This window comes from Cucumis sativus, chromosome 1 (assembly GCF_000004075.3).
Source record: "Cucumis sativus cultivar 9930 chromosome 1, Cucumber_9930_V3, whole genome shotgun sequence".
Classification (NCBI taxonomy): Eukaryota; Viridiplantae; Streptophyta; class Magnoliopsida; order Cucurbitales; family Cucurbitaceae; genus Cucumis; species Cucumis sativus.
This window is the reverse complement of record NC_026655.2, coordinates 23,964,804-23,988,507: the sequence shown is the minus strand read 5'-3', so window position 1 is coordinate 23,988,507 and position 23,704 is coordinate 23,964,804. Positions and strand designations below refer to the sequence as shown.

Here is a 23,704-nt window from a genome sequence, read left to right as displayed (position 1 = left end):
TAAATTTTCATTTAATTAATTAAATTTTTATAATTAATCTAATTAATTGGTTTCATTATTTAATTAAATAAATAATAATAATTAATTAATATTTATATTATTTTAATCTCATTTAAATATATTTCTTTCTGAAATTGTAATTGTTAATTATATCAAACATTATCAATAATTTATTTTCTCAACGCACTCTGTTTTAAGTTTAAATCCATAACGAGCTAGTAGAGATACCTAATGAATCTACATATCACGAGCTTCAACGATCCGAGATTAACTTGATGAACTATTTTTACCAAGTTAATCAACGTTCATTAACTAATCGAGATCACTATCTACTATAGCCCGCAGTTGTACTATGCTCACTATAGATGTATTTGTGTTCACCTGATATAACCATAATTAATAAGTCGGCCCTTCACACGTTGTTCGTAATCTTGGCTAGGACAATTTACCGTTTTATCCCCAAGACTACATCTTTTTCCATAAGCCTCAACTAATCTTCTAATGAACAATTAGTTTAAGGTCCAACCTATAAACTGAATATCGTCTTTCGAGCCAATGAGAGAAAGAGGCCCATTTGTTTAAAACATAGAGTCAACGCTTAAGAGAACAACCATCTATACTAACCCTATAAAAGTGAGTATGAGTGAATTATGTTTTGCACTCTACGTCTCCAACTATTTACTCGATTTTACCTCCAAAATTGAAAGTCTATTAGGTCAAGTTGGAAACCTTGTTTATTGGATTATGAGTTTTAGCAAATCTCATATTGAATAACAATTTATTGAACAACACTTCAACAATTTTATTGAACAACAGAATAGTTTAACATTCACAAATTACGAGTTTTAGGACATAAAATCCAAAATACAGAAGAAAAAAAACCCTAAGAAATTATTAAATAGGAAACTTCTAAAAAATAATTAAAAAGACAGCAAAATATCTCAATATATATTTGATGGACCACAATCTAATCAAGATAGACTATTATTGTATATAACTATCTATGTTGATTTACAACAGTCCATCGTAAATAGACGATGATATTTTACTATATCTTGTAATTGTTTTGATTTTTCTAAATTTGAAATTAGTGATATATATATATATAAACCGACCATTTGTGTGGGGTTACAAGTATGTTGACCACAAACTCTTGTGAAAATGTATTAGATCCAATGGTGAGTTTGAATATGAATAAAAAAAATTGACCTAATTTAAAATCTAGGAGGTAAAGAAAAGATCAATTCATAAAAGGTCTTTAATTATAAGTCTTGTTATTGGTACTTATATATTCGATTTTTAGTCAAATTCTGTTATACATACAATAAATATTATAGGTTAGGAAACACGTAGAAAAGAAACATTTACAAATACGATTTAATTACATATTGGTAAAGATGACGGGTTTGGATCTAAATTATTGTTCGTTTTAATTTTGAAATCATCCCAAAATATCAAATCATTTGACATAATTATTTTCACGTATATATCATAGGTCTTCCTTCTCTAGTTAATATGTTCGTACTAGTGCTTCAATTCTCGGTAGATAAAAGAAATATGGAGTAAAATACAATTATAAAGTCCTAAAATGCTCAGATGAAATGATATGTTATTTTGGAATATATAGAGTGGGTTAGAGATTTAAAATAGAATTTATGCGGGTAGTAGTTATGACTTATGAATCAGCGTTATGAAAGAATAGTCCCAAAGCTAGAAGAATGAGGTAATTAATTATATGTATATATTTTGAAGACATCATTGAGTTTATGTTCTATTGGTGGGCACGTGAAAGGAAGCATGATTGATGGATACAATATTAAAAATGACACAACAGTAAAGTAAGAAAGAGGAAGGTGGTAGGACAAAATGGCAATAGGCCCACAAAGCCACATGAATCATATCATACACAAACTCTTCCTCCTACTAAATTACTAATGCGTGCCACTCATTCCATGTAACATACATCTTCTTTTATGTTATCTTGTGGGGTTTATTCAAGTCAATGCAAAGGCCCAAACAAGTATTCTCAGAGTCCATACATCTCAAAATAGTGAGGTTGATCCATTGATCAGCGTCCTACAACCTTGACAATCAGAGAGTATGTTTGGCTTGCCACTGATTGTACATGTCTTTTAAGTGTGAACTCTACAAATAGCCTTGCTTCACCACCTCAAGACGTAAAGAATATTCTTGTGTGCATAGCCAATCTCAACACTTGGCTAATTTAGGCATGCATCAAAGAGTATGTTTGGCTTGGCACCAAACACTTTGCGAGTTCTCATTGTGCAATTGCAAACGAAAGAAGAAGAGAGAAAAGGTGGCCTATCAAGACTTCCATAAACCAGCATTTGGCGGAGAGGATGTGAGATTTACACACCAACATAGTAAGGATGATTGTTTTTTAATTTATAGTGGGTGTTGGGTGATGTTCAAGTTTGAAGGGGTACTATTCACAATTTCAAAAAATTAACTTTCTTCTTGTTTTATTTTTTGTTCAAACTTTGGCCCAGCCCAATTCACCTATTTTAAAGAACAAGGAACAATTACAAAGACTCCCCATTAAGACCAGGGGACACCCGACCTGGGCTATCACAACCCGAGAAGTGCCAACCTCCATCATCAAAATCAGCGGATACGCTGCCAAGTTACAAGATCTAGTACAAAACCAAAACTGAACATTCCCATCAAGATTAGCTTACTTCAAAACGTCATAGGAAACATTTTTTTATCTTGCAGAGGACGCAGTCAATGTCCCGCGGAGAGGCAATAGCTTCCGAAGAATCAGATTCAATGTGCAGCGAGGGAATAGAGTTACCAAACTGTTCACGCTTTCACCTCGACCACCTTGATTTTCCACATTATTCTAAATCTTTTGAAACCCACACCAATCAAAGAACCAGGGGAGTCACCAACGATCCAAACAATTTCTCCCAAACCAGAAGCATTACATCAAGACGCATCAGCATTCATCTTCCAACTATCCTCCGACGGATTCCAAGTGTCGAGACTAAACCCCTTCTTAGGCGCCAAATCAAGGGAGCTCGAGACGATAGCAAAGGATTATTGGATAGTCCTGCAATGAATTTGCACCAAGCTCGACACCAACAGACAACACCGGCGTAAAAATTTTTTCTCACCCAATTGTTTCTGCAAGACCAGAGACCCCACCAAATTAAAATGCTCACATTAATCTCTTCCTCATTTAAATTTTCCACAGCCCAATCCCAAAGCAGAATGGGACGATTCATCTTCAACCTACAAGGAATGAAGGGTAACGATGAGAAGGGAAAGAAAAACCTCCAAACTCTTTAGCAGACTTGCATCCCCACAAAATATGCAAAGCCAACTCCTCACAATCACTGCAAAAAAAAAAATTAAAAATTAAAAAGAAGAAAAGAATCAGGATCATTAATAGTCCCTTTTTCCAGAGGTTAAGCTTAGAGGGAATAGCATCATTTAGAAGCTAACAAAACACAGATTTCGCCTTTGGAGGGAATTTGGCCTTCCAAAGAGGCTTCCAACACCCAATTCACCTTTTTACTTAACCTATAAGCTAGTTTTTAATTGGCTTATTGATAGGTGTGGCTAGCTTATCAAAAGAAGAAAGTTTGAAGGTTAGAAATTCTTCTTCTTGGATGGGCTGATTGGTTGAAAAGGGTGGCAAAATTATATGTGTGTGTGTTGCAACGTGAAGAGAAAAAAGTAAGCGAGCTTCTGTTGAAGAAGAGTGAAATATTTAAACAGGCACCATTCACAATTTCTAAAGAGCTTCCTTCCATTTTATTTTTGGGTAAATTTATCCGAGATTGTTATAGATAGAAAAGACTTGAAATATTTAAATTTAGACACAGTCCCAAATAAGAAAAAGAATTAGCACAAAAAAAGTAACAAGAAATCCCATATTAAACAATTTCAAACACTATGAAAGAAAATTGAGTCAGCCCTCATCGTTTTTCAATTTCAGTGAAATAGATGTGTCTAAGTTTTGATGAAAATGAACTTCATGTATAAGACACATTTAAAACAAAAATTGCCCTGGTCAAGGTTTGGTCACTATTGAAAAAGGATAGCATCCACCCGATCGGGATTCAAATGAAAGTTTATAAAAGAATTTCCTTCCCATTTTAGTTTTTAGGTAAATTGGTCGAGATTGTTGTAGTAATTAAAAGCTTATTGTAGAAAAAGAAATGATTAGGTCATAGTTTTCTTTTATTTTATTGAGTGGGGGACGATGTTCAAATTTGATGAAAATGGACCCATGTTTAAGTATAAAGCACATTTAAAAATAGATTTCACTATAGTCACGATTTGGTCACTTTAAAAGGGATAACATTGTTCTTCAAATTTTGTGAATAGGGATGTGCCAAATTTGTTTGAAATTGTTCTAGAGATGAGACCCTCGAGTAATGTTTCAACCCATTAATCCTACCCAAAAAGAAAAGAAACAAGAAACCCCACGATGACTAGTTGAAAGCACGGTGTGATAAAAGGTAAGTGATCAAAATTCATCATTATATTCTTTGATTTTACTAAGGGAAATATTCAAGCTTGAACAATCTCTCAGTAAATTCTAATCGTTCATGTGGAGATTACATGAGAATTTCTCTTTATATAAAACAATGTTAATTAAAATAGCAGCCATTTCTGGTGTGCATTCACAATTTCTAAAATAACTATCCTTCTCTTTGAACTTGAACGGTAATTTTACAATATCTAAACACATATATAATGTTAAAGTAAAATAAAAAACACTCAGATTTTTATATAGATGTTGAGAAACACAAGAGAAAGAGAGAAGCTATACTAGTGAATATGGAGGCGAAAAAATGTTGTTCGTCTTATACGTATACGTGAAGGGGAAGGGAGGAAGCAGTGATTATTAATGTTGAGCTTGAGCTTGTTGAGCCTCACCCATATAACTCTTTTGATTTTGAGAAGACCTGTTTTTATGTTGTGGCCCACACTCCTCCTCTTCTCCTTCTTCTTCTTTGATCTCTTTCTGCTCATCAACTGGAACTCATAGCTCCTCAGAAATATTTGCCTCTTCTCCCGCATCCTCATTGAGTACCGCCATTCATCTAAATAACTGCACTCATGCTTATAATTTTGATCATCCTCATCGTCTGAATAATGAATCATCAAGTTGAACCCCATACCAACTAATAATTAATTGTGTTATGATTAAACACATAAACAATATGTGTATGTATACCCATATATATAAGCGTAGCTCATTAAGTTTTAAACTTGGCCCAACTCAGAAGGGATCAGACCTCAGGGTGTGTGAGATCAACTGAAGCGCGTAAATATAATATAGTTAAATTGTGAAGCAACGTCCCCATGCTATGCCCTGCCTTCGCCTCCTTTCTTAATTCATATATTCTAATAATTCCAATTCCTTTGAAACAACGTCCACACCCTACAATACAATATAATATAATACAATACACAACCGATAGGACTGAGGACCAAAAGAAATACTTAATTAATTGCATCACTTTATTATCAATTGTGTGCTGACTGCTGCGGATGTATATAGCTTTTCTTCATCAACAATACTTGCGTGCCCAATTTTAATATGGCACGTATCTTTTCTTATAATTATAACCTTTTTTTCCCTTTCTTTTTGAACAATTCAACCAGCCGATGGTGAACTGATGGTCTTATCTTAGCAGTTAACTAAATCCTGTAGTATACGATGGATTTAACTTTGGAATTTTCCCTTCTATTTTGTCTTATATGTTCAAGTTATTTATTCTTTAGGGCTAAATATCGTGTTTTCAAAGGTAGATATTCTTTTTTATAATTATTATTTCCATATGTCAAATTTTATTTATTTATATTCCTAATTTAGGAAAGAGTAGATGAGTGAACAAAATAAAACGGCTTTCCTGGCTAAATCGTTAAAAAAAATGTAAAAGAAAGGAGAAGTCCAGAGTTTTACTTATTGCCTTATGTGGTGTATTCATGAGGGATATGATTCATGGTTTATCTTAGTCCAATTAAGATTAGGGTTTGAGTTTTCTAATCTCAAATAAGATATGTTATCTTTCAAGGTAAATGGATCAAGTTGTGCATTTGACATGCCTTGTTTATCAAATTTCCAACTTCGACCTAAGTATGCAACGACAAAGGATGGATCGAGGAGGTTGGTTTATGGTTTTGACCCAAACCATCAAATAGGTCATAGTAAGCTCTATTCATCAAACAGAGGAAGTCGATATTGACTTTATCTTGGCTCATCCTTGACCTAGGCCGAGGCCAAGAAGGTTGGTTTGGGTTGAACAATCGTCTTTCCCTAGGTTCAAATGGGTCATAGTACTCTCTGATCATCAAATAGAAAAGGCCACCCTCAGCCTCATCCTGATGTATCCTTGGCCAAGCAGATTGGTTTGAGCTTTTGACTCAAACCATCGTCTTGCCAAGGTCAAATAGATCATACTATACTATGATCATCAAACAAATTGAGAATTTCATTAAAGGAAAATTTGAATGGTTCATCAAATTGGTTTTAATATTAGGGAAATTGTATTGGTGGTGATATCATGAGACACACTGTTCAAATTTTGCAAAATATGACAAATTTCAATCACTAAGCTATGCTAGACATATTTTCTATTTTAAATTTTTGATACACAAACGAGCCCTAAATCAAATGAAGATTCATTTAATTACAAAATTGTCACAAATCTATATTTACTCGAATACCTTTAAATTTTAAACACTTAAAAAATTTATCATTTTCGATAGTGTATCACTAAGCTGTGATATACACGTACAATATCATAATTGTCCAAAACGCTAAGTTTAACCTCCATGACCATCTCGCATAGCCTTGCCTTGGCCGCCTAACCTCTCAACGCATAGCCTTGGCCACCTAGCTAACCTCCAATGTCTTCTCGCCTAGCCATCTAAACACACAAGCATCACCTTTAGAGGTTATTTACCATAGCGTTGGTCGCCTAGTCCATGTCTAAATGACTAAGCTTGTCCAAATGCCTATGCTTAGAGGCTTTCTACCTTCTTTTTCCACCCATCAAAAATCATTTAGAGGTTGTTTGGCCTTTCTTTGTCGCCTAACCTAACCTCTAAATGCTCAAAGACACTTAGCCAAAATTTTCAAACTCTCTATTTTTCTTAAACCTATACCTTAAAATCTTAATCTTTCCAAGTATTTTTACTTCCTTTTCCTATAAATTTTAATTTCTCTTGTCCTTGACTAATCTTAAAAAAAAATCAAAAGGTTTAAGGAATAATTCTAGGGTTTCACAACTTGCGTTCTGGATAGAAGGAATTTTGAAGAAAAACATTTTGAAGTACTAGGCGCTTTGAAAATTAGAACGTGTTGAAGCTAGGCGACGCGATAAGAAAGTATGAGTTCAAATGGGAGTTTTGGTGTACACAAGGAAAGCGGGCAAGGAGAGTTAGGAAAATTTGAGAAAATTTCCTAAGGAGTGATTACATAATGGACCATGTGTAGTGTTTAAGCTAAGCATAATTAGAAAGGACATTAAGCTCATACATGTAAATCACCGAGTAGAAGCTGACAAGTTTAGGAGAGCTTAAGGGTGACTAATTCATTTAAGGATGAGTATAAATAGGAGTGAAGGGTATGAAGAAAAGAATAGGATGAGTATAAATAGGAGTGAAGGGTATGAAGAAAAGAATGTTACTCTGAAATTTACTAAGAAAAATTACTCAAGTGCTGTCTTTTCGAGGACGTCACTAGGTGAGAAGAAGAAGACTTGGAGTTAGGCGTCCAAAGGAAGAAACTTAGTGTATTGTGAGTGATTTTATAAAAAGAAAGAATATTGTTCTAAAACATTATTTTTAGTCTTGTATTGTTGTAATGCATGTTTAACTTTGTTAATGTTTATGGGAAAGCACAAATGTTTTCTAAGTTAAAGTTTCATGTTTGATGATATGATCTTCATATATGCGAGTCACTGAATATGTAGTATAGTTTAGTTTGAGTGTAAATTCTAGGTAGTTGTAAGGTGTTTAACCTAAACTTTGTGTTAAGGTTATTTATGTGTTGCAATGAATATTGATAAGTAACAAAGATAAGTTTTGATCCACAACAATAAGTTCTAATCACATAGTTTGTATAACTAAATCGAGATGCATAAGTAGTTTATTCAAAACACATGACTAAGCATTTGAGGTGGTTAAGTCTCTAGTAGGCATCAAATGCCACCCCAACCCACGAGGATTACATTTCTCTAGCCAAATTGCATTTTCTCTCAAATTGTATGATCAAATATGGGAGGAAGTGTGACACTTGATAATTCAAGAAAATACTCCAAACATCTCGAAATGACTGTTCGCATGAGATTTTTAGAGAAACGATTTTGTGTTGATTTGATGCGATATGATTCGGTTCTTAGTACTTGATCATTTTATTCTTTCTCGATTGAGTGTGTTTACTTGATGTATGGAAGAAAAGCGTGTTATGAAGTTTGTGATATTCTTGAAGGGGTTGTGATTTTTTGAGAGAATTCTCTTTGGGCCTTTCGAGAGCAAAATTTTATGAAGCCATTAAGACAAGTCCTCAATTTATAAAGCTCTCAGGTGAGTTTTATGAGTTTGAACTTGATTGGTCTGTGGACTTGACCCACTAGGTCTCACAATATGTATTTAAGTATATTTAATTAAACCAAAATATCAATTTGATTCAACATGAAAACTTGTGGCATATCATAATTCACCAACTTGGGTCCGTTTCGATTGACGTAATTTTTTCTTTTTTGAATATTTTTGTATTTAAAATCTATTTTGATTGATTTCCAAATTAATCCAAAAACATTATTAGTCTTTAGTTTAGATTGGATACATCTCAACTTTTAATTTGTCCAAAATTCAAATCTATAATTAATTTGGTAGATCACATGAGATTGATTCAAAAGCGGGGAGATTTAAGGAATTGAAAGAAGTGTTAGGGTTTATGGAATGAAAACCAATCCTCACCCCAAACCCCCAAGAATTGACGTGGAACAAAAACGAACCCTCTTAGGGTTTATGGAATGAAAACCCATCCTCACCTCAAAGCCCCCAAGGACTGACGTGTAAAAAACCCTCCCATATAATCGAAATATCCAAACAAAACCCTCCCATGTAATCGAAATATCTAAACAATCAGGGCTTCACTATATATATATAGAGATGAGTAAAGAGTTGGAGGTAATGTTGTGGTTAAGGCCTACTCAAAACCATATAGTCCATACGTTCTATCCTTATCGCTGGGTGTGCGATATTTGATAAACCCATCTTTTACTCTTCTCCAAGTTCGTACTTCATCCTGAGTTTGAGCGAGTTCAAGCTCGCAACTTACTTAGTAAGCCACTGAAGAGAAGCTGAACAAATGGCTTCCCTTCTTGGAGTTACTGCAATTCTTCATGCACCAAATCTTGATTTGTACAGAAGGACGGGAACAACGGCCACGGCATCACCGACGCCTTCTCTTTCTTTTGTTGACAAGTCCCACTTAATTGCCCTCAAAGTTCAAACTTGTTTCAGTGGTAGTAGCCGTCGCAACTTGTCCGGATTCACCTCTTCTGCAATTGCTACTCCCAATTCCATACTCAGCGAAGAGGCTTTTAGAAGTTTCGATGGCTTCTCTGAAGACTCCTTGGATGATAATCTCATCGACCCTGAACCTAATTCATCTCTTGCATTCGCTGCTGATGATGACGAGCTCGCCATTTCCAAATTAAACTTGCCCCAGCGGCTGACGGATGCTCTTCAAAAGCGTGGGATTACCCACCTCTTCCCTATTCAAGTACTATCCCACTCTCTGACTTCGCTTTATGTTCCATTTCTCATTCCTGTCTCATTTTACAGTTAATGTGGTTATTAGATTTTTTTTCTTTCCAATTACCTGCCAAATGCTATCCACAAAAGTGGGACACAGTTTCTTTCTTTAACCAGACGCACTGCTATAAGTTCGTAGTTATGATTTTCTCCGTTCTCGTTCCATATTTTTTTTCTGTTTTTTGAGGCTATTACTTTAAATTTAGTTATTATCTGTTCGCTTAAATTTAAATTTCAAAATTTTATAGATGTGGGAAATGCTAACACGCAAAATCTATTGTGCACAAATTTTGAGAATGATGGATATCCCTGCTTGTTTGAGAACTTTCATTTAGGATATAGATTCATTTTATCCTTAATTTAATCTTCCAGTTATGTTAATGATTAATTTGTTTTGAACCTTAATATACGTTTCGTTACAAGATATTTGTTGTTGAACAATTTGATTAGTCAAGTGGTGTGATTTTATCTCTAATGTTTTTTCTTTTTTTTTTTATTTGTTCATTTGAAACACGCAGAGAGCTGTTCTTGTCCCTGCATTAGAAGGTCGAGACCTCATTGCCCGTGCAAAGACTGGTACTGGGAAGACATTAGCTTTTGGGATACCAATTCTTAAAAAACTCACTGAAGATGATGAATCAAGAAGTTTGCGGAGGTACGAATTTGTGACTGCCTACAACCTTGTACTTAGTGCATGATTGGATTGATTTTTTAAACTTTTAAAAAAGTGGTTTATAAGTGCAAAAAAAGGTTTATGAATACTTAGAAAGTCAATCAGAACACACTTCTAGAGGTTTGTCTCAAAATTACTAACTTTTCAGTATTCGTTACAGGCGGTCTCGTCTTCCTAGAGTTTTGGTGTTAACTCCCACCAGAGAACTAGCCAAACAAGTGGAAAAAGAGATTAAGGAATCTGCACCTTATCTGAACACTGTTTGCGTTTATGGAGGAGTTTCATACATTACACAGCAAAATGCTCTTTCTCGTGGAGTTGATGTGGTAGTTGGAACACCTGGTCGATTAATAGACCTAATAAATGGTAACAGCCTCAATTTGGGGGAAGTTGAATATTTAGTATTAGATGAAGCAGATCAGATGCTTGCTGTTGGGTTTGAGGAGGATGTGGAAGTAATTTTAGAAAAGCTTCCATCTCAGCGACAAAACATGCTTTTCTCTGCTACTATGCCAACGTGGGTTAAGAAACTTGCACGCAAATATTTGGATAATCCATTGACCATTGATTTGGTAATCATTTACATTTTTTAACATCTTAATTAATTACTTAGTCTTAAAATTTTTTATATTTGCATATTTTTTATTGTAATGAACAATAAAATTGTGTTCGAAAGATGCTTACTCTTTGGATTATGGTGTAATGAAGAGATGAGCTAGGTTCTTTTTGTATGTTCTCTTTTCCATCCTTTTTTTTTCTTTCACTTTTCAGTTATGTTTGGGCATGCAATTTTAGTAACGGAAGTAATATTCATCATCTATGTGACCATTGTTGTCAACTGTCATGACAGGCTAGTGTATGGGAAAAGGAAAAAAGTTCCAATACTATTCTGATTGCCTAATGCAAGTTTTAAGGAATGAAGCCCACTTTGGCGTTAAAAATTGCATTTAATTCTCCATATAAAAATCAATTCCTGTTCGGTAAAAATAATCATCCTGTATCAAACGTGTAGGTTGGCGACCAAGATGAAAAGCTTGCTGAGGGGATCAAACTTCATGCCATATTAACGACTGCAACTTCGAAGCAAACTATTCTCAGAGATCTTGTAACAGTAAGAATTGAATCATATCCCCATTTCTTCAAGCATTACAGACGAGTTATCTTGGGACTATGCTGTAACTGTGAAGCTGTTATTTGATGTCCTGTTATGTGGCTCGTTTGAACATATTAGATTATCACTAATTATTTAAGTTTAAACTTTTGGAAACCATCAAGTTCTTTTATTGAAAAGCTAGCTGTCACTGAGAAACAAAGAAAAAACTAACTTCTTTTATCTATAAATTCTTCATATTCACCTCTAACATGAATTTTAGCTTAAAATCAATTAATTCCATTCTCATGGTTCATTTTAATAAAGAACATTTATGCTTGATCAAATCTGTGTGTGTGTCATTACTCCTTTAATATTTAAAAATTGCATCTCACTTCATTCTTGTGATACTTTTGTTTTTGCTTTTTCATTACCACCTGACTACCTTACAAATTTCTTTGACAAATTGTCTTAAAATTTGATTTTAACCCTATTGCCTAACATAATTGGGCATTACACGATATAAAATTGAGCCCTTGAGAAATATCTTCTATGAGACTCTTTCATTCGTAATAGCATCCTTTCATTTTCATGTGAACCATATTTATTTTAATGCCTGATCTCCACAAAAAACGATTCTAATAACATCTTGATTTCAGGTTTATGCGAAGGGGGGAAAGACCATTGTTTTTACTCAGACAAAACGTGATGCTGATGAAGTCTCTTTGGCATTGGCTAATAGCATAACATCAGAAGCATTGCATGGAGATATATCACAGCATCAACGGGAAAGAACATTAAATGGATTTCGGCAGGGGAAGTTCACTGTGCTGGTTGCAACTGATGTAGCTTCACGAGGACTGGATATCCCAAATGTTGATTTGGTACTCTCATTTGGACTGTATTTCAATGCCAATTTCTTTTGCTCTTGTTCAATACACCAAACAGCACCCCCCACCCCCAAACCAACTAAAAAAGGAAAAAAGACAGCACTAATTCTTAAATGGAAATGGAAAAGAAATTCTTTATGTTGTTCGGTTATTCTGAAATTATCCAAGATTTCATTTGACCAAAAGTAGGGATAATTTTCAGTTTCTCCTCTTTCTTCTATGAACGGCCCTTGTACTTCCATTCTCTTGAATTTAAGCTGATTTCTCATTGAAGAAAAAAAGGTTACAAGAATCAAAACAAAAAAAAAAAAAAAAGAAAATTAGGCGTTTTTAGGGGATACCAGCAGCAATTTTTCCTGGTGACCATGTCTGTTGGATGGACTTTTTTTATTGATGGTTATGAGCTTTTAGTTTCAATGCTCTTCTACCCTGTCCAAATTTTCAATCTGAGGCGTGCACGATTTTGCCAACTTGAGAGTAGTTGAGCATTCTTCAAATTATAGTCATTGTTGGCTTGTGAAGTATCTTATTCTTGAAAGTTTCATTTTCGTACTCATTTTAGGATCTTGTTGAATTAGACGTCTTTCAAAATTTTCATTTTCTATAACAAGTATCTAATTGGACTTCTTACCTTCACTTCAGGTTATCCATTATGAACTTCCTAATGATCCTGAGACTTTTGTACATCGCTCTGGCCGCACTGGGCGTGCAGGAAAAGAGGGTACTGCCATTTTAATGTTTACAAATAGTCAAAGGAGAACAGTTAGATCACTTGAGCGTGATGTGGGGTGCAAATTTGAGTTTGCAAATCCACCTGGAATGGAGGAGGTTCTAAAATCATCAGCTGAGCAAGTGGTTGTTACTCTTCGGGGTGTTCATCCTGAATCTATTGAGTATTTCACTCCAACTGCACAGAAGTTAATTGATGAACAAGGACTGGGTGCTCTGGCGGCTGCACTTGCACAATTAAGCGGGTTCACACATCCTCCTTCATCACGGTCACTTATTAACCACGAACAGGTATTGAGAGTTCTGTTTGTGAATTTATTATAGCTAGAAAATTATCTCTTGCAAATGGTTGTCATTAAGGTAAAACATATTTGTTGCAGGGATGGGTGACATTGCAGCTGACCAGGGATCCATCTTATTCACGTGGGTTTTTGTCTGCTAGGTCTGTCACTGGATTTCTGTCTGACGTTTATTCTCCAGCTGCAGACGAAATTGGAAAAATACATCTAATTGCAGATGAAAGGGTGAAAATCTTTTGCATGCTGTACCTATTTCACGTCTTTAATTTTAAATTCACTGGCATTCAATTTTGTTTTATAAACTTAAATATTGATGTTGGTAATGGCAGATAAATGGAGCAGTATTTGATCTTCCAGAGGAAATAGCAAAAGAGTTGCTGAATAAGGAACTGCCAGAAGGAAATACTATTTTGAAGATAACAAAGGTAAGTTTGTTCTTTCCTCCTCTCACTAGTCACGATCACAATTATGGCTTCAGTTAATAATATTCTTATGTTGCCTCAAAAATAGTTTTATCTCTTCGATGCATGACCATTTACTAACAGAATGTTGGAACACATTCCATACTTCATTTTTTGCAGTTACCTCCTCTTCAGGACGATGGCCCACCAAGTGACAACTATGGAAGATTTTCTGGCAGAGAAAGAAGTAGTCGAAATAGCTCCAGGGATCGCAGAGGTTTAAAAACATCAAGGGGATGGGGAAGCAGTCGAGATTCTGATGACAATGGTGATATATTTAGTAGAAATCGCAGTTTTAGAACTAACAACAGCAAGGGTCGAAATTTTAGAAGCTCGGGAGATGATTGGCTAATTGGAGGCAGACGATCAAGCAGGTCATCATCCGTGGATAGGTAATTTTTTTTGCTTATTGTGATAGTGGGTATTGTGCATTTCCTTGTAACAGTGTTTTGGAAGTAAAATGATGGGTTTAAGCAAGACAGTGAAAGGCATGCATTAATCTTTAAAAGTATAGCAAGAAAGTGTTTTGGGATGGTGAGTTGACTATGCAGTTGATTTCGTTTGCATTTCCTCTTTTAGTTACTGTGGGTATTTAGGTTCTGGTTTCTTGTTCTCTTCTCTTTTACCTCAGGGAGGGAAGGGAAGGGGTGGGGGAGGTGTTCCGGGAAAGAACTTTTAAGTATTAAAATTTGAAAAATTACTCATATTCTTATTGTGTCGAATATTTCCCTGAAGGTGATTCGAAATTCATTTGTCATTAATGATAAGCATCAACGCTATCTAAAGAAATTAGAAATTTTGTTTTCTAGTTTTGAACTTGGAAGTGTTCTTGCGATTTTTCCCTTCCACTTTTTCTTACACTTCCACTCAAACTAATTCATCTAGGAGACTACTGCCTGTTTCGTTCACTCATCTGGGAAGTTACTCAGTTTTCTTTCTCTTTATTTTTTTCCATCTTGAATGTGTTTTCACTAATTCTTCTGTGATGTAATCTGGATTTATTTTGCAGATTTGGCGGCTCCTGTTTTAACTGCGGAAGGATGGGACACAGGGCATCAGAATGCCCTGACAAGTGATAAGCAAGACGACTAAGTATACTTGATCAGCTTCTAGTTATTGTGGGGACTCGTGTAGGTTTTTAGGTTCAGCTAAGTTGCATCATCTTAGATTCAGGTGGCTGGTATTCAGATCTCGAAGATGCTGCTTGAAAGAGTTAACAGTCTCATGTTACGTTACAAGATTACTTTTTACAATCTCAGTCTGTTGTAATTTAAGTTTTGCGCGGTGAAGCTTTCAAAATTGATTTGTCATGTTATGAGTTATATGGATACCCTGTTTCGACCCCTCATGTAGAATGTAAATGTTTCGGAAGAATGAAGAAATGAAAAACAGCATAGCATTCCGTTGGTTATAACTTGATTTACTAATTCCTTGAAACAGACCAGGATCTCTATGATATGGAATAACTTTAGCTCATTTCAGGATCACAGTTCCTCCCTTAATTTGTTTACGAAATTACATCTTATCTCATTGGTTGAAGATTTTCTTAGTACTTGACAGACCAACAACAAAAAAAAAATTGTTCCGAGTTTGAAAATTTGTCGAGAAATCCACCTGTCACTGAAGAGAAGAGCATGCACAACTGTAACAAAAACTGTAGCAAACCCAAGGCCATGGGGTCATTGCAAAGAAGATGCTGAGATTTACATTACCAATTGGGCTCTAAACACTGATCAAGATGAAAATTAAAATTGATTGTACTTGTGGCCATTCACCACGAAAAGGATGCTTAAATATATGGGAAACCTTTTGGCTCCATACACATTGAAACGATAACTAAGGGGTGTCATGGCACGAACATTAGAAGAACAAGCGCCAGCAGTGGCAAACCGGGAGCTAGCAAGGGGAACTTTTGATGTAAGATGAAATTGTTGACCAAAAGAGCCGAGCTCAAGTAAAAGAGATGGAATCAAACCAACAAAGCTTGAAGAAAGAGGTAAGCGCGGAGTTCAAGGCCCTTCTGCAACCCCTTTGTCTTACTCTTTTGTCGTCCTAGCCTGAACACACTCCCCATGACCATCAATGTTAGCCAAGAATTCCAAACCTTGCAGTTTTTTTGGGGGTGAACTCAACTTATTCCGGCAACTAGTTGGTCTCAACTGCAACATGTTCACGCTCTCCTTGTTTGGGAGTCGGTTATAGATGTTGAATTTGCTACAATCGTACAAGAAATTTAGCTCCCTTTCGCTCTTTTCACCATGTTGTTGGCACTAAGTGAGTGTATAAGATTAAATGAGATGACGATGGTCATATTCAACATTTTAGAGCTTGACCATGTGGCCAAAAGGTACCTCCAAACACTCCTGAAACATTCGTTTATTCGTATGGTTTTTCTATCGCTCTTACGAGAAAGTGTTCGCCCCTCAAACCCTCAATTACATTAAACTATGAATTGTTGGGATTGATGCCCTAAATTTTGTGGTCTTGTAGTTTATAACTGTATATATTATACAAACGTTTTATTTATCTAATAAAATAGAGTGTTTTATTTTATTTGACATTTAGTTACATTAACCTACAAAACCAATAAACTAACATCCAAGGTTGTTATATTTTCGGTAACCTAAACATGTGTGTGGAGATATTACAAGTGGATGATGTTTAAGTGATAACCTAAATGTGGATCATGTGTAAGTGATAACCTAAATGGTCTGTAGTAGATGAATAAGGTTGTATCTCTTATCTTGGTGACATTACGAATACGATCGGTGTTACAATTATTCTAAAGTGCTACGTTTTATTTTCTTCAACTATAAAAATGCATCTCTTCAACCATTTTCTTACAAACATTTGAATTTCTTCCTAATTAAGTTGATTTTCTTATTTTTTTACTCGCTACATGTGTTTTCCCTTTTGTAGCATAGGTATATGTTTTTTTTCTTCTTATAACAGTTTCTATTATATAACATTGATTGATTAAACCATCATCATTCAACTTTAGCTTTTCCTTTGTGTTGCAATATATTTTGTATGTTACAATATGCTAATACTTATTGATTCGAGGGAAAGACTTGAAGATATACACGTCAGATACTAGAAAAATGATGCAATGTCTTTTATGACCTCAAGCCAAAAAAATGTTTTAAGTTGTATTATTATTGTTGTTGTTAAAGAGGTGTGACAAAAACTTATTCATTCACTTTTTTGATAATGAGAAAACTCTTAGATATATATATATCTTATCTTTCGAAGTAAAAAGGTAACTTTTCAAATGATTTATTATAATGTAGTTTTGCCTTTCTAAGTAGTTGGAAAGAAACTAGTGGTTTTTCTTTCTCTTTTCTTCTTCCGTTTTTTGGGTGGTTATTCAAGTTCAAGGTGAATTTTCTTATTTCTCTTTTCTTTTTTGTTGCATTTTATTTTATGATTTGAATTATTCTATTGTAATAAATTTGTGAAGTTATTTTCATAAATTTTTTTTCTAAATCACATTTAGAACTATATTTTGTCGTGCATAATTAATGTGAATATGTATTCCAAGATTTTTTCAAGCAACATTCATAAAAAACTGTAACAATGTATCAAGAACAAAGAATAAGTAGATGCTTTGAGACCCATTGTTATGGGTGAAGAGGTAATTTATCTCTTTTTATATAGTAATGTATACTTCTAAATTAAAACTCCACTTAAATCTCATTTTAAATTATTCTTAGTGATGAAAAAGAACATAACTCATTTGTCACCAAAGCGTATTAGTACCCCTACTGTTTATAGTTCAAAATCTTCCTTCTCAATTATACTAAAAAAAACCAAGCATATAATGGAGGTTAATGTTTTTTAGTGCTTTAATGCTTATAATTAACCACACATCAAATCATCCATTTGTTTAGTGGGACTCCAATAAAATTAAATTGATGTCAAAGTTACCATCCTTTTGTTTTGGGACTACACAACAATAATAATACTCATGAATTCTCCCATCCCATGAATCTACATGAACTTATTATTAATCCAATAAAACAAAAACTTAAATACATGAATATAATAAATTTAAAGTACTAGTTCATGTATATGTATGGTGTATTATATCTAGAAAACTAAATTAATATGCTTAATTTTCAAGCATTTAACAATTTTTTTATTTGTTTTGTAACCCCACTATTAATTTCATTATTTATTGACACAATAATGCATACAATGAAACGTATTGTATCCTTCTAAAGCCTCTCATCCAAATCCAAGTCATATAATTTATTTAACTTTCAACCTCAAAAACTTGAAACACACTATTTTTTGTTATAAAAGAGAAGAGATTATTTAGCCCACAAACCTCAAATATTATTCAAGAAATGGAACTCCATGGAAAGGTGGTTATGCTGATGCTAAATATTTATTTGTTCTTAACAATGTTTGGCTTCGAAAGTTATTGGGTGAATGGAGCATCATCATCTAATTCCAAAGTGGGTTGTTATTTCATATTTGGTGATTCATTGGTTGACAATGGAAATAACAACAACAACAAAGGATTGGCTAGAGCTGATTACAAGCCTTATGGAATTGATTTTTCTAAAAATATGATACCAACTGGCAGATTTACCAATGGTCGCAACATTGCTGATTTCATCGGTTTGTGTCACTCCTTCATTTTGCTACTTATAAATTCAATTCTATGTCTAAAGTTTGATTAAATTGCAAATGATCAGTTCCTACCCTTTAAAGATATATATTAGAATATGTTAAAGCCTTATAAATAAAGGATCCCACTTTTTTTTTCGTGTACTCGATCACAATTAGTTTTGATATGAACTTCAAGATATCTAATATTCAGACTAGAGCTCGTAAAGTTGAAACAAACGAATATTGAAAATTCGATGACGTTAGATTTGTTTTGGGTGAAAAGCTCATGTTGTCAAATACTATGCTTTAATAGAATTTTTATCGAACCATATGGATGTTATTCTAGTTATAAACTAAAACTTACAATTTAACTAAAACAGTGCTACCTATTTCCTGTTAATTACATTTATATTATGATTTATTAAACCAATTTTAATTATTTTGCAGCTGAGTTTTTGAGTTTTAAAAATTACATTCCACCGTTTAAGAACACACGAGGTTGGAATATTCTTAAAGGAGTAAATTATGCCTCTGGAGCGGCAGGAATTCGAGATGAAACTGGAATGACACAGGTAATTTTATATTTTGTTGTCTTTCAAGTTAAATCTAAACATGTCCTAAATTTTGTTACCAACTACGAAGTATTGAAAAATACATTAAAATATTGTTTAAAAAGGTTAAGGCCTTTTTAAATTTTGGCTTTTTAGTGATTTTATTTTTCATCTCAAACTATTCTATCAGTGATAGTACTGATAAGATATATAATGCAACTGACGTAAACTTCTACCGTAAAATCTCGATGAATAACTTCATATCGTTATTGTTATTGTAATTATGATTGTGATTGAAATTGAATAATTGGGCAGATAAAACCAAAACTTTTTCGGTTATAGAACAAATTAGTTTAAAAGGTAAGTATACATCATCTAATGTCTCAAGAATGACAAGATTGATCATAGTTATATATGGTAATATATATAGTTTGACTCTTTAGAATCATTTAATAGAAAGCATTTATATAAATATTACATGTATGAGAATAAATATTTGAAATTATTACATGAAGAAACTAAACCGTAGATTTCAAAACATATATAACTGTTATTACACAAGTTCAAGAGAAAATTAATACAATGGATTAAAAGAGTAGATAAAATGTCATGTTGTCCTCACTAACTATATATATGTGTGTGTGTGTGTGTATTATGTGTTTTGTGTTTATTGTAGGGAGAAAGAACAAGCTTCAACAAACAATTGGATCAGCATAATAATATAATTTCAAAATTCAATGAGTTATTAGGAAGCAAGAGCAATGTTAAGACTCATCTTAATAGTTGCTTGTACATGGTTAATATTGGTGGGAATGATTATCTTAATAACTATTTTATGCCACTTTACTACAAAACAAGTGTCCAATTCACTCCACAACAATATGCCATCGCTCTAACCAAACAGCTCTCCCTCCAATTGAAGGTAAGAATCAAGTGGGGTTCTCCTCTACAGAATCACACATTTTTTTTTTCCTTCCTTAAACATGTCTAAATTAGTATCACAATTACCTCAAGATAGACTACTCTTTGTTGTAGGGATTATACGAAAAGGGAGCAAGAAAAGTAGCGATTTTTGGAGGAGGGATTGTTGGGTGTAGTCCATATGCAAAGGCTAAGTTTGACCACAAAGGATCTTCATGTGTTGACAAAATTAACAATGCAATTCAACTTTTCAACATTGGCCTTAAGTCTCTTGTTAAGGATTTTAATACCAATTTTGGTGATGCCAACTTCATCTTCATTGACGTCTTCAACATTGCTCTTCATGATACCTCTTCCAATCAAGGTAACTTTTATCCTTCTAAACTTTCTTTCAATACATATACCAATTACCATCTCAAAATGAATTTAGATCCAGAGGTTATTATGGTCAAGCAAATATGTTGAAAGGCTCATGTCATTAGGACATAACCAACTATATATTAAAGAAAATGTCTTGGTTATTAGGAACTTTTCTTCTATGTAGATTGTCATCATCTAAGCCAGATTATTACTGAGTGAAGGATTTAGTATCAATTTCGATATAAATATCAAAATTTCAAGTTTATTGATAAATCCATTGAGATATCAATATGGATGAAGAAAAATAATAAAAAAGAAAAGCACTTAAAATTAATGGATAAAACGTTAACTTATCTTTCAATCTATACTGTAAGAAGTATATATCTGTATTACGATGTTGCAGGTGTAATAAATAGAGATAATCCTTGCTGCGAACTTCGAGGTGATGGACTGCAGTGTGAAGTTAATGGGAAAGTATGTGGCAATAGAAGTGAATATATATTTTGGGATGGAGTTCACCCAACTGAGATTGGAATGATGACATTGGCCACTAGAGCTTTCAATGCCCAACATCCTAATGATACTTACCCTTTTGATATTAATCATTTAGCTCAACTTTAAAATATCATATAAATTGTACACACAAATGTTCTAATGCAAATTACAAACTACCTCTTTGTACTGTGACAGTGTGCTCCCAAGTTTCTTTTCTCGTTATTGAAAAATCCATTTTTTTAATGTCTAGTAACTTGAAAGAACTAAAAAAAACTAACAACAACTAAAAATAGAAAATCAAATGATAATATGGTAGATTTAGTGTTTGGCAAGGGATATAATAATCCAAAAATGATTTTATCCCAAGCCACTTTTAATATAGCGAGGATTTTAAAAATTCTCACATCTATTAGTCTTCCAAAATGCAGGTAATAGTCACGTGTTCGAAAAATGACCAATGATATAGCCTACAACAAATGACTCAGTTTTAACCAGTGTCAAAAAGTTCCAAGAAATTACATCTAGCTACTAAGTGGTCTTACCAGAAATATTGAAGTTTTTTCCCAAAAAAGTTGATCAGTGATTGTCCATACTTAGTGTTTATTTTTCCGTCAAAGCTAGTCTTCCAACGATTTCTTTTCCTTTGCTTTTGTCTTGCACCTCTCACTACACGAAAACTTTGAGTAAAGTTTTTTCACATAAAAACTGACTAGTGATGCTCCATACTCATTTTTTATTTTTGTTTCAAAACTTGTCTTCAAATGGTTTAATTTTTTTGTTTTTATCTTCCACCACTTTAGCTCGATGATTGTGGGCTGATAAGTGTGGCACCCTATCTTTTCCACAATTTATGACACATAAAATAGCCTAAGGGTTGAGATGAGTGCTCTTTAGTGGTGTACTATGGTAGCTCCCAAAACGTTTGGAAAATGGTCATGCTATAGCCTACAAAGATATGACACAATTTAGAACAGTGCCAAAAAGTCTCGAACGTTTACATCAAACTACTAGGTGAACACATTTTGAGTAATTAAAGTTTTTTTCTACAGAAATTGACCAACTATGCCCCATACTCATTTTTTAATTTGGTCCCAAAACTTGTCTTCGTAGGGTTTAATTTTTTTGTTTTCATCCTCCACCTCTTTAGCTCGATGATTGTGGGCTAATAAGTGTGGCATCCTATCTTTTGCACACTGTAAGACACAGAAAAATAGCCTAAGGGTCAGTATTGGTGCTCGTTAGTGGTGTACTTTGGTAGAACCCAAAATGTTCGAAAAATGGCCATTCTATAGCCTACAAAGAAACAAACCAATTTTGAACAGTATCAAAAAGTCTAAAAAATTTACATCAAACTACTAGATGGTCTCATTTTGAGTAATATTAAAGGTTTTTCCCACAAAAACTGACCACTGATGCCCCATATTCATTTTTGAATTTTTGTCCCAAAACTTGTCTTTGAAAGGTTTATTTTTTTTTTTTTGTTTTTATCTTGCACCTCTTTAGAACAATGATTGTGAGTTGAAAATGTGGCATCCTATCTTTTGCATACTATATGATACAGAAAAATAGCCTAAGGGTCGATATTAATGATCGTAGTAGTGTACTATGGTAGCACCCAAACCTCACGAAAAATGGCCACACTAAAGCCTACAAAGAAACCGCCCAACTTTTAACAGTGTCAAAACGTCTTGAAAATTCACATCAAACTACTGGATGATCTCATTTTGAGTAATATGAAAGTTTTTTAACATAAACACTGACCATTGATGCCTCATACTGATTTTTTATTTTTGTCAAAAAAACATGTATTCGAAGGGTTTTTTTTTTTTTTTTTTTGTCTTGCACCTCTTTACCTCAATGCTTGTGGGCTGATAAGTGTGACATACTACTTTTTGTATAGCGTATGAACCTAAATTAGCCTAAGGGTTAGGATTTGTGCTTGTTAAGGATGTATTATAGTAGCACCTAAAACGTTCTAAAAAGGGTCATGTTATAGCATTTATTAATACAAAGAGTGGCTCTTTTTTAAACGTTTTGGGGTGAAAATAAAAACTGACTCCCGGGCATATTTTTTTTGGCCTTTATGGGCATAAGACTTCAAAATCACCCAAAACGAGGCCACCGAGTAGTTAGATGTGAATTTTCGAGACCTCTGACATCGTTTTAAATTGGGTCCTCTCTTCGTAGGCTAATGCATTGACATTTTTTTCAACGTTTTGGAGCGAAAATAAAAACTGACTGCTGGACATATTTTTTTCGGCCTATATGGGCAGAAAACTTTGAAACCACTCAAAATGAGGCCACCGAGTAGTTAGATGCGAATTTTAGAAACCTCTAACGTCATTCTAAATTGGGTCCTTTCTTCGTAGGCTAATGCATTGACCCTTTTTTCAACGTTTTGGGGCGAAAATAAAAACTGACTCCCTGACATATTTTTTCGACCTTTATAGGCAGAGAACTTTAATATCACTCAAAATGAGGCCACCTAGTAGTTAGATGTGAATTTTTGAGACCTCTGACGTCGTTCTAAATTTGGTCCTCTCTTCGTAGGCTAATGCATTGTCTCATTTTTCAACGTTTTGAGGCGAAAATAAAAACTGACTCCCGGGCATATTTTTTTCTGCCTTTATGGGCAAAAAACTTTAATGGCACTCAAAATGAGACCAGCCAGTAGTTAGATGCGAATTTTCAAGACCTCTGACATTGTTCTAAATTGGGTCCTCTCATTGTCGGCTAATGCATTGGCTATTTTTTCAACGTTTTGGGGCGAAAATAAAAACTGACTGCCGGGCATATTTTTTTCGGTCT

General features: G+C 34.0%; 2 protein-coding genes across 2 annotated transcripts; both read left to right on the top strand.

Moving 5' to 3' along the window:
* The first annotated feature begins 9,174 nt into the window (after positions 1 to 9,174).
* LOC101218035 (DEAD-box ATP-dependent RNA helicase 3, chloroplastic) lies at positions 9,175 to 15,366 on the top strand. Its single transcript, XM_004135529.3, has 10 exons — positions 9,175 to 9,778; positions 10,329 to 10,465; positions 10,644 to 11,055; positions 11,496 to 11,594; positions 12,233 to 12,457; positions 13,106 to 13,483; positions 13,573 to 13,716; positions 13,821 to 13,916; positions 14,073 to 14,344; positions 14,962 to 15,366. The coding sequence occupies exons 1-10, from the start codon at positions 9,362 to 9,364 to the stop codon at positions 15,026 to 15,028; spliced, it is 2,247 nt and encodes a 748-aa protein (XP_004135577.1). The 5' UTR covers positions 9,175 to 9,361; the 3' UTR covers positions 15,029 to 15,366.
* A 4,437-nt stretch (positions 15,367 to 19,803) lies between these two features.
* Positions 19,804 to 21,139, top strand: LOC101203541 (GDSL esterase/lipase At1g29670). Its single transcript, XM_031880235.1, has 3 exons — positions 19,804 to 20,042; positions 20,156 to 20,405; positions 20,805 to 21,139. The coding sequence occupies exons 1-3, from the start codon at positions 19,914 to 19,916 to the stop codon at positions 21,020 to 21,022; spliced, it is 597 nt and encodes a 198-aa protein (XP_031736095.1). The 5' UTR covers positions 19,804 to 19,913; the 3' UTR covers positions 21,023 to 21,139.
* The last annotated feature ends 2,565 nt before the right edge of the window (positions 21,140 to 23,704 follow it).

Bases quoted from the DNA above. Each gene is read 5' to 3' on its own strand.
- LOC101218035 (XM_004135529.3), top strand. From the start codon at position 9,362: ATGGCTTCCCTTCTTGGAGTTACTGCAATTCTTCATGCACCAAATCTT. The intron at 9,779-10,328 runs GTACTATCCCAC...TGAAACACGCAG, and splicing joins CCCACCTCTTCCCTATTCAA to AGAGCTGTTCTTGTCCCTGC. The intron at 13,717-13,820 runs GTGAAAATCTTT...TGGTAATGGCAG, and splicing joins ATCTAATTGCAGATGAAAGG to ATAAATGGAGCAGTATTTGA.
- LOC101203541 (XM_031880235.1), top strand. From the start codon at position 19,914: ATGGTTAATATTGGTGGGAATGATTATCTTAATAACTATTTTATGCCA. The intron at 20,043-20,155 runs GTAAGAATCAAG...TCTTTGTTGTAG, and splicing joins AGCTCTCCCTCCAATTGAAG to GGATTATACGAAAAGGGAGC. The intron at 20,406-20,804 runs GTAACTTTTATC...ACGATGTTGCAG, and splicing joins TGATACCTCTTCCAATCAAG to GTGTAATAAATAGAGATAAT.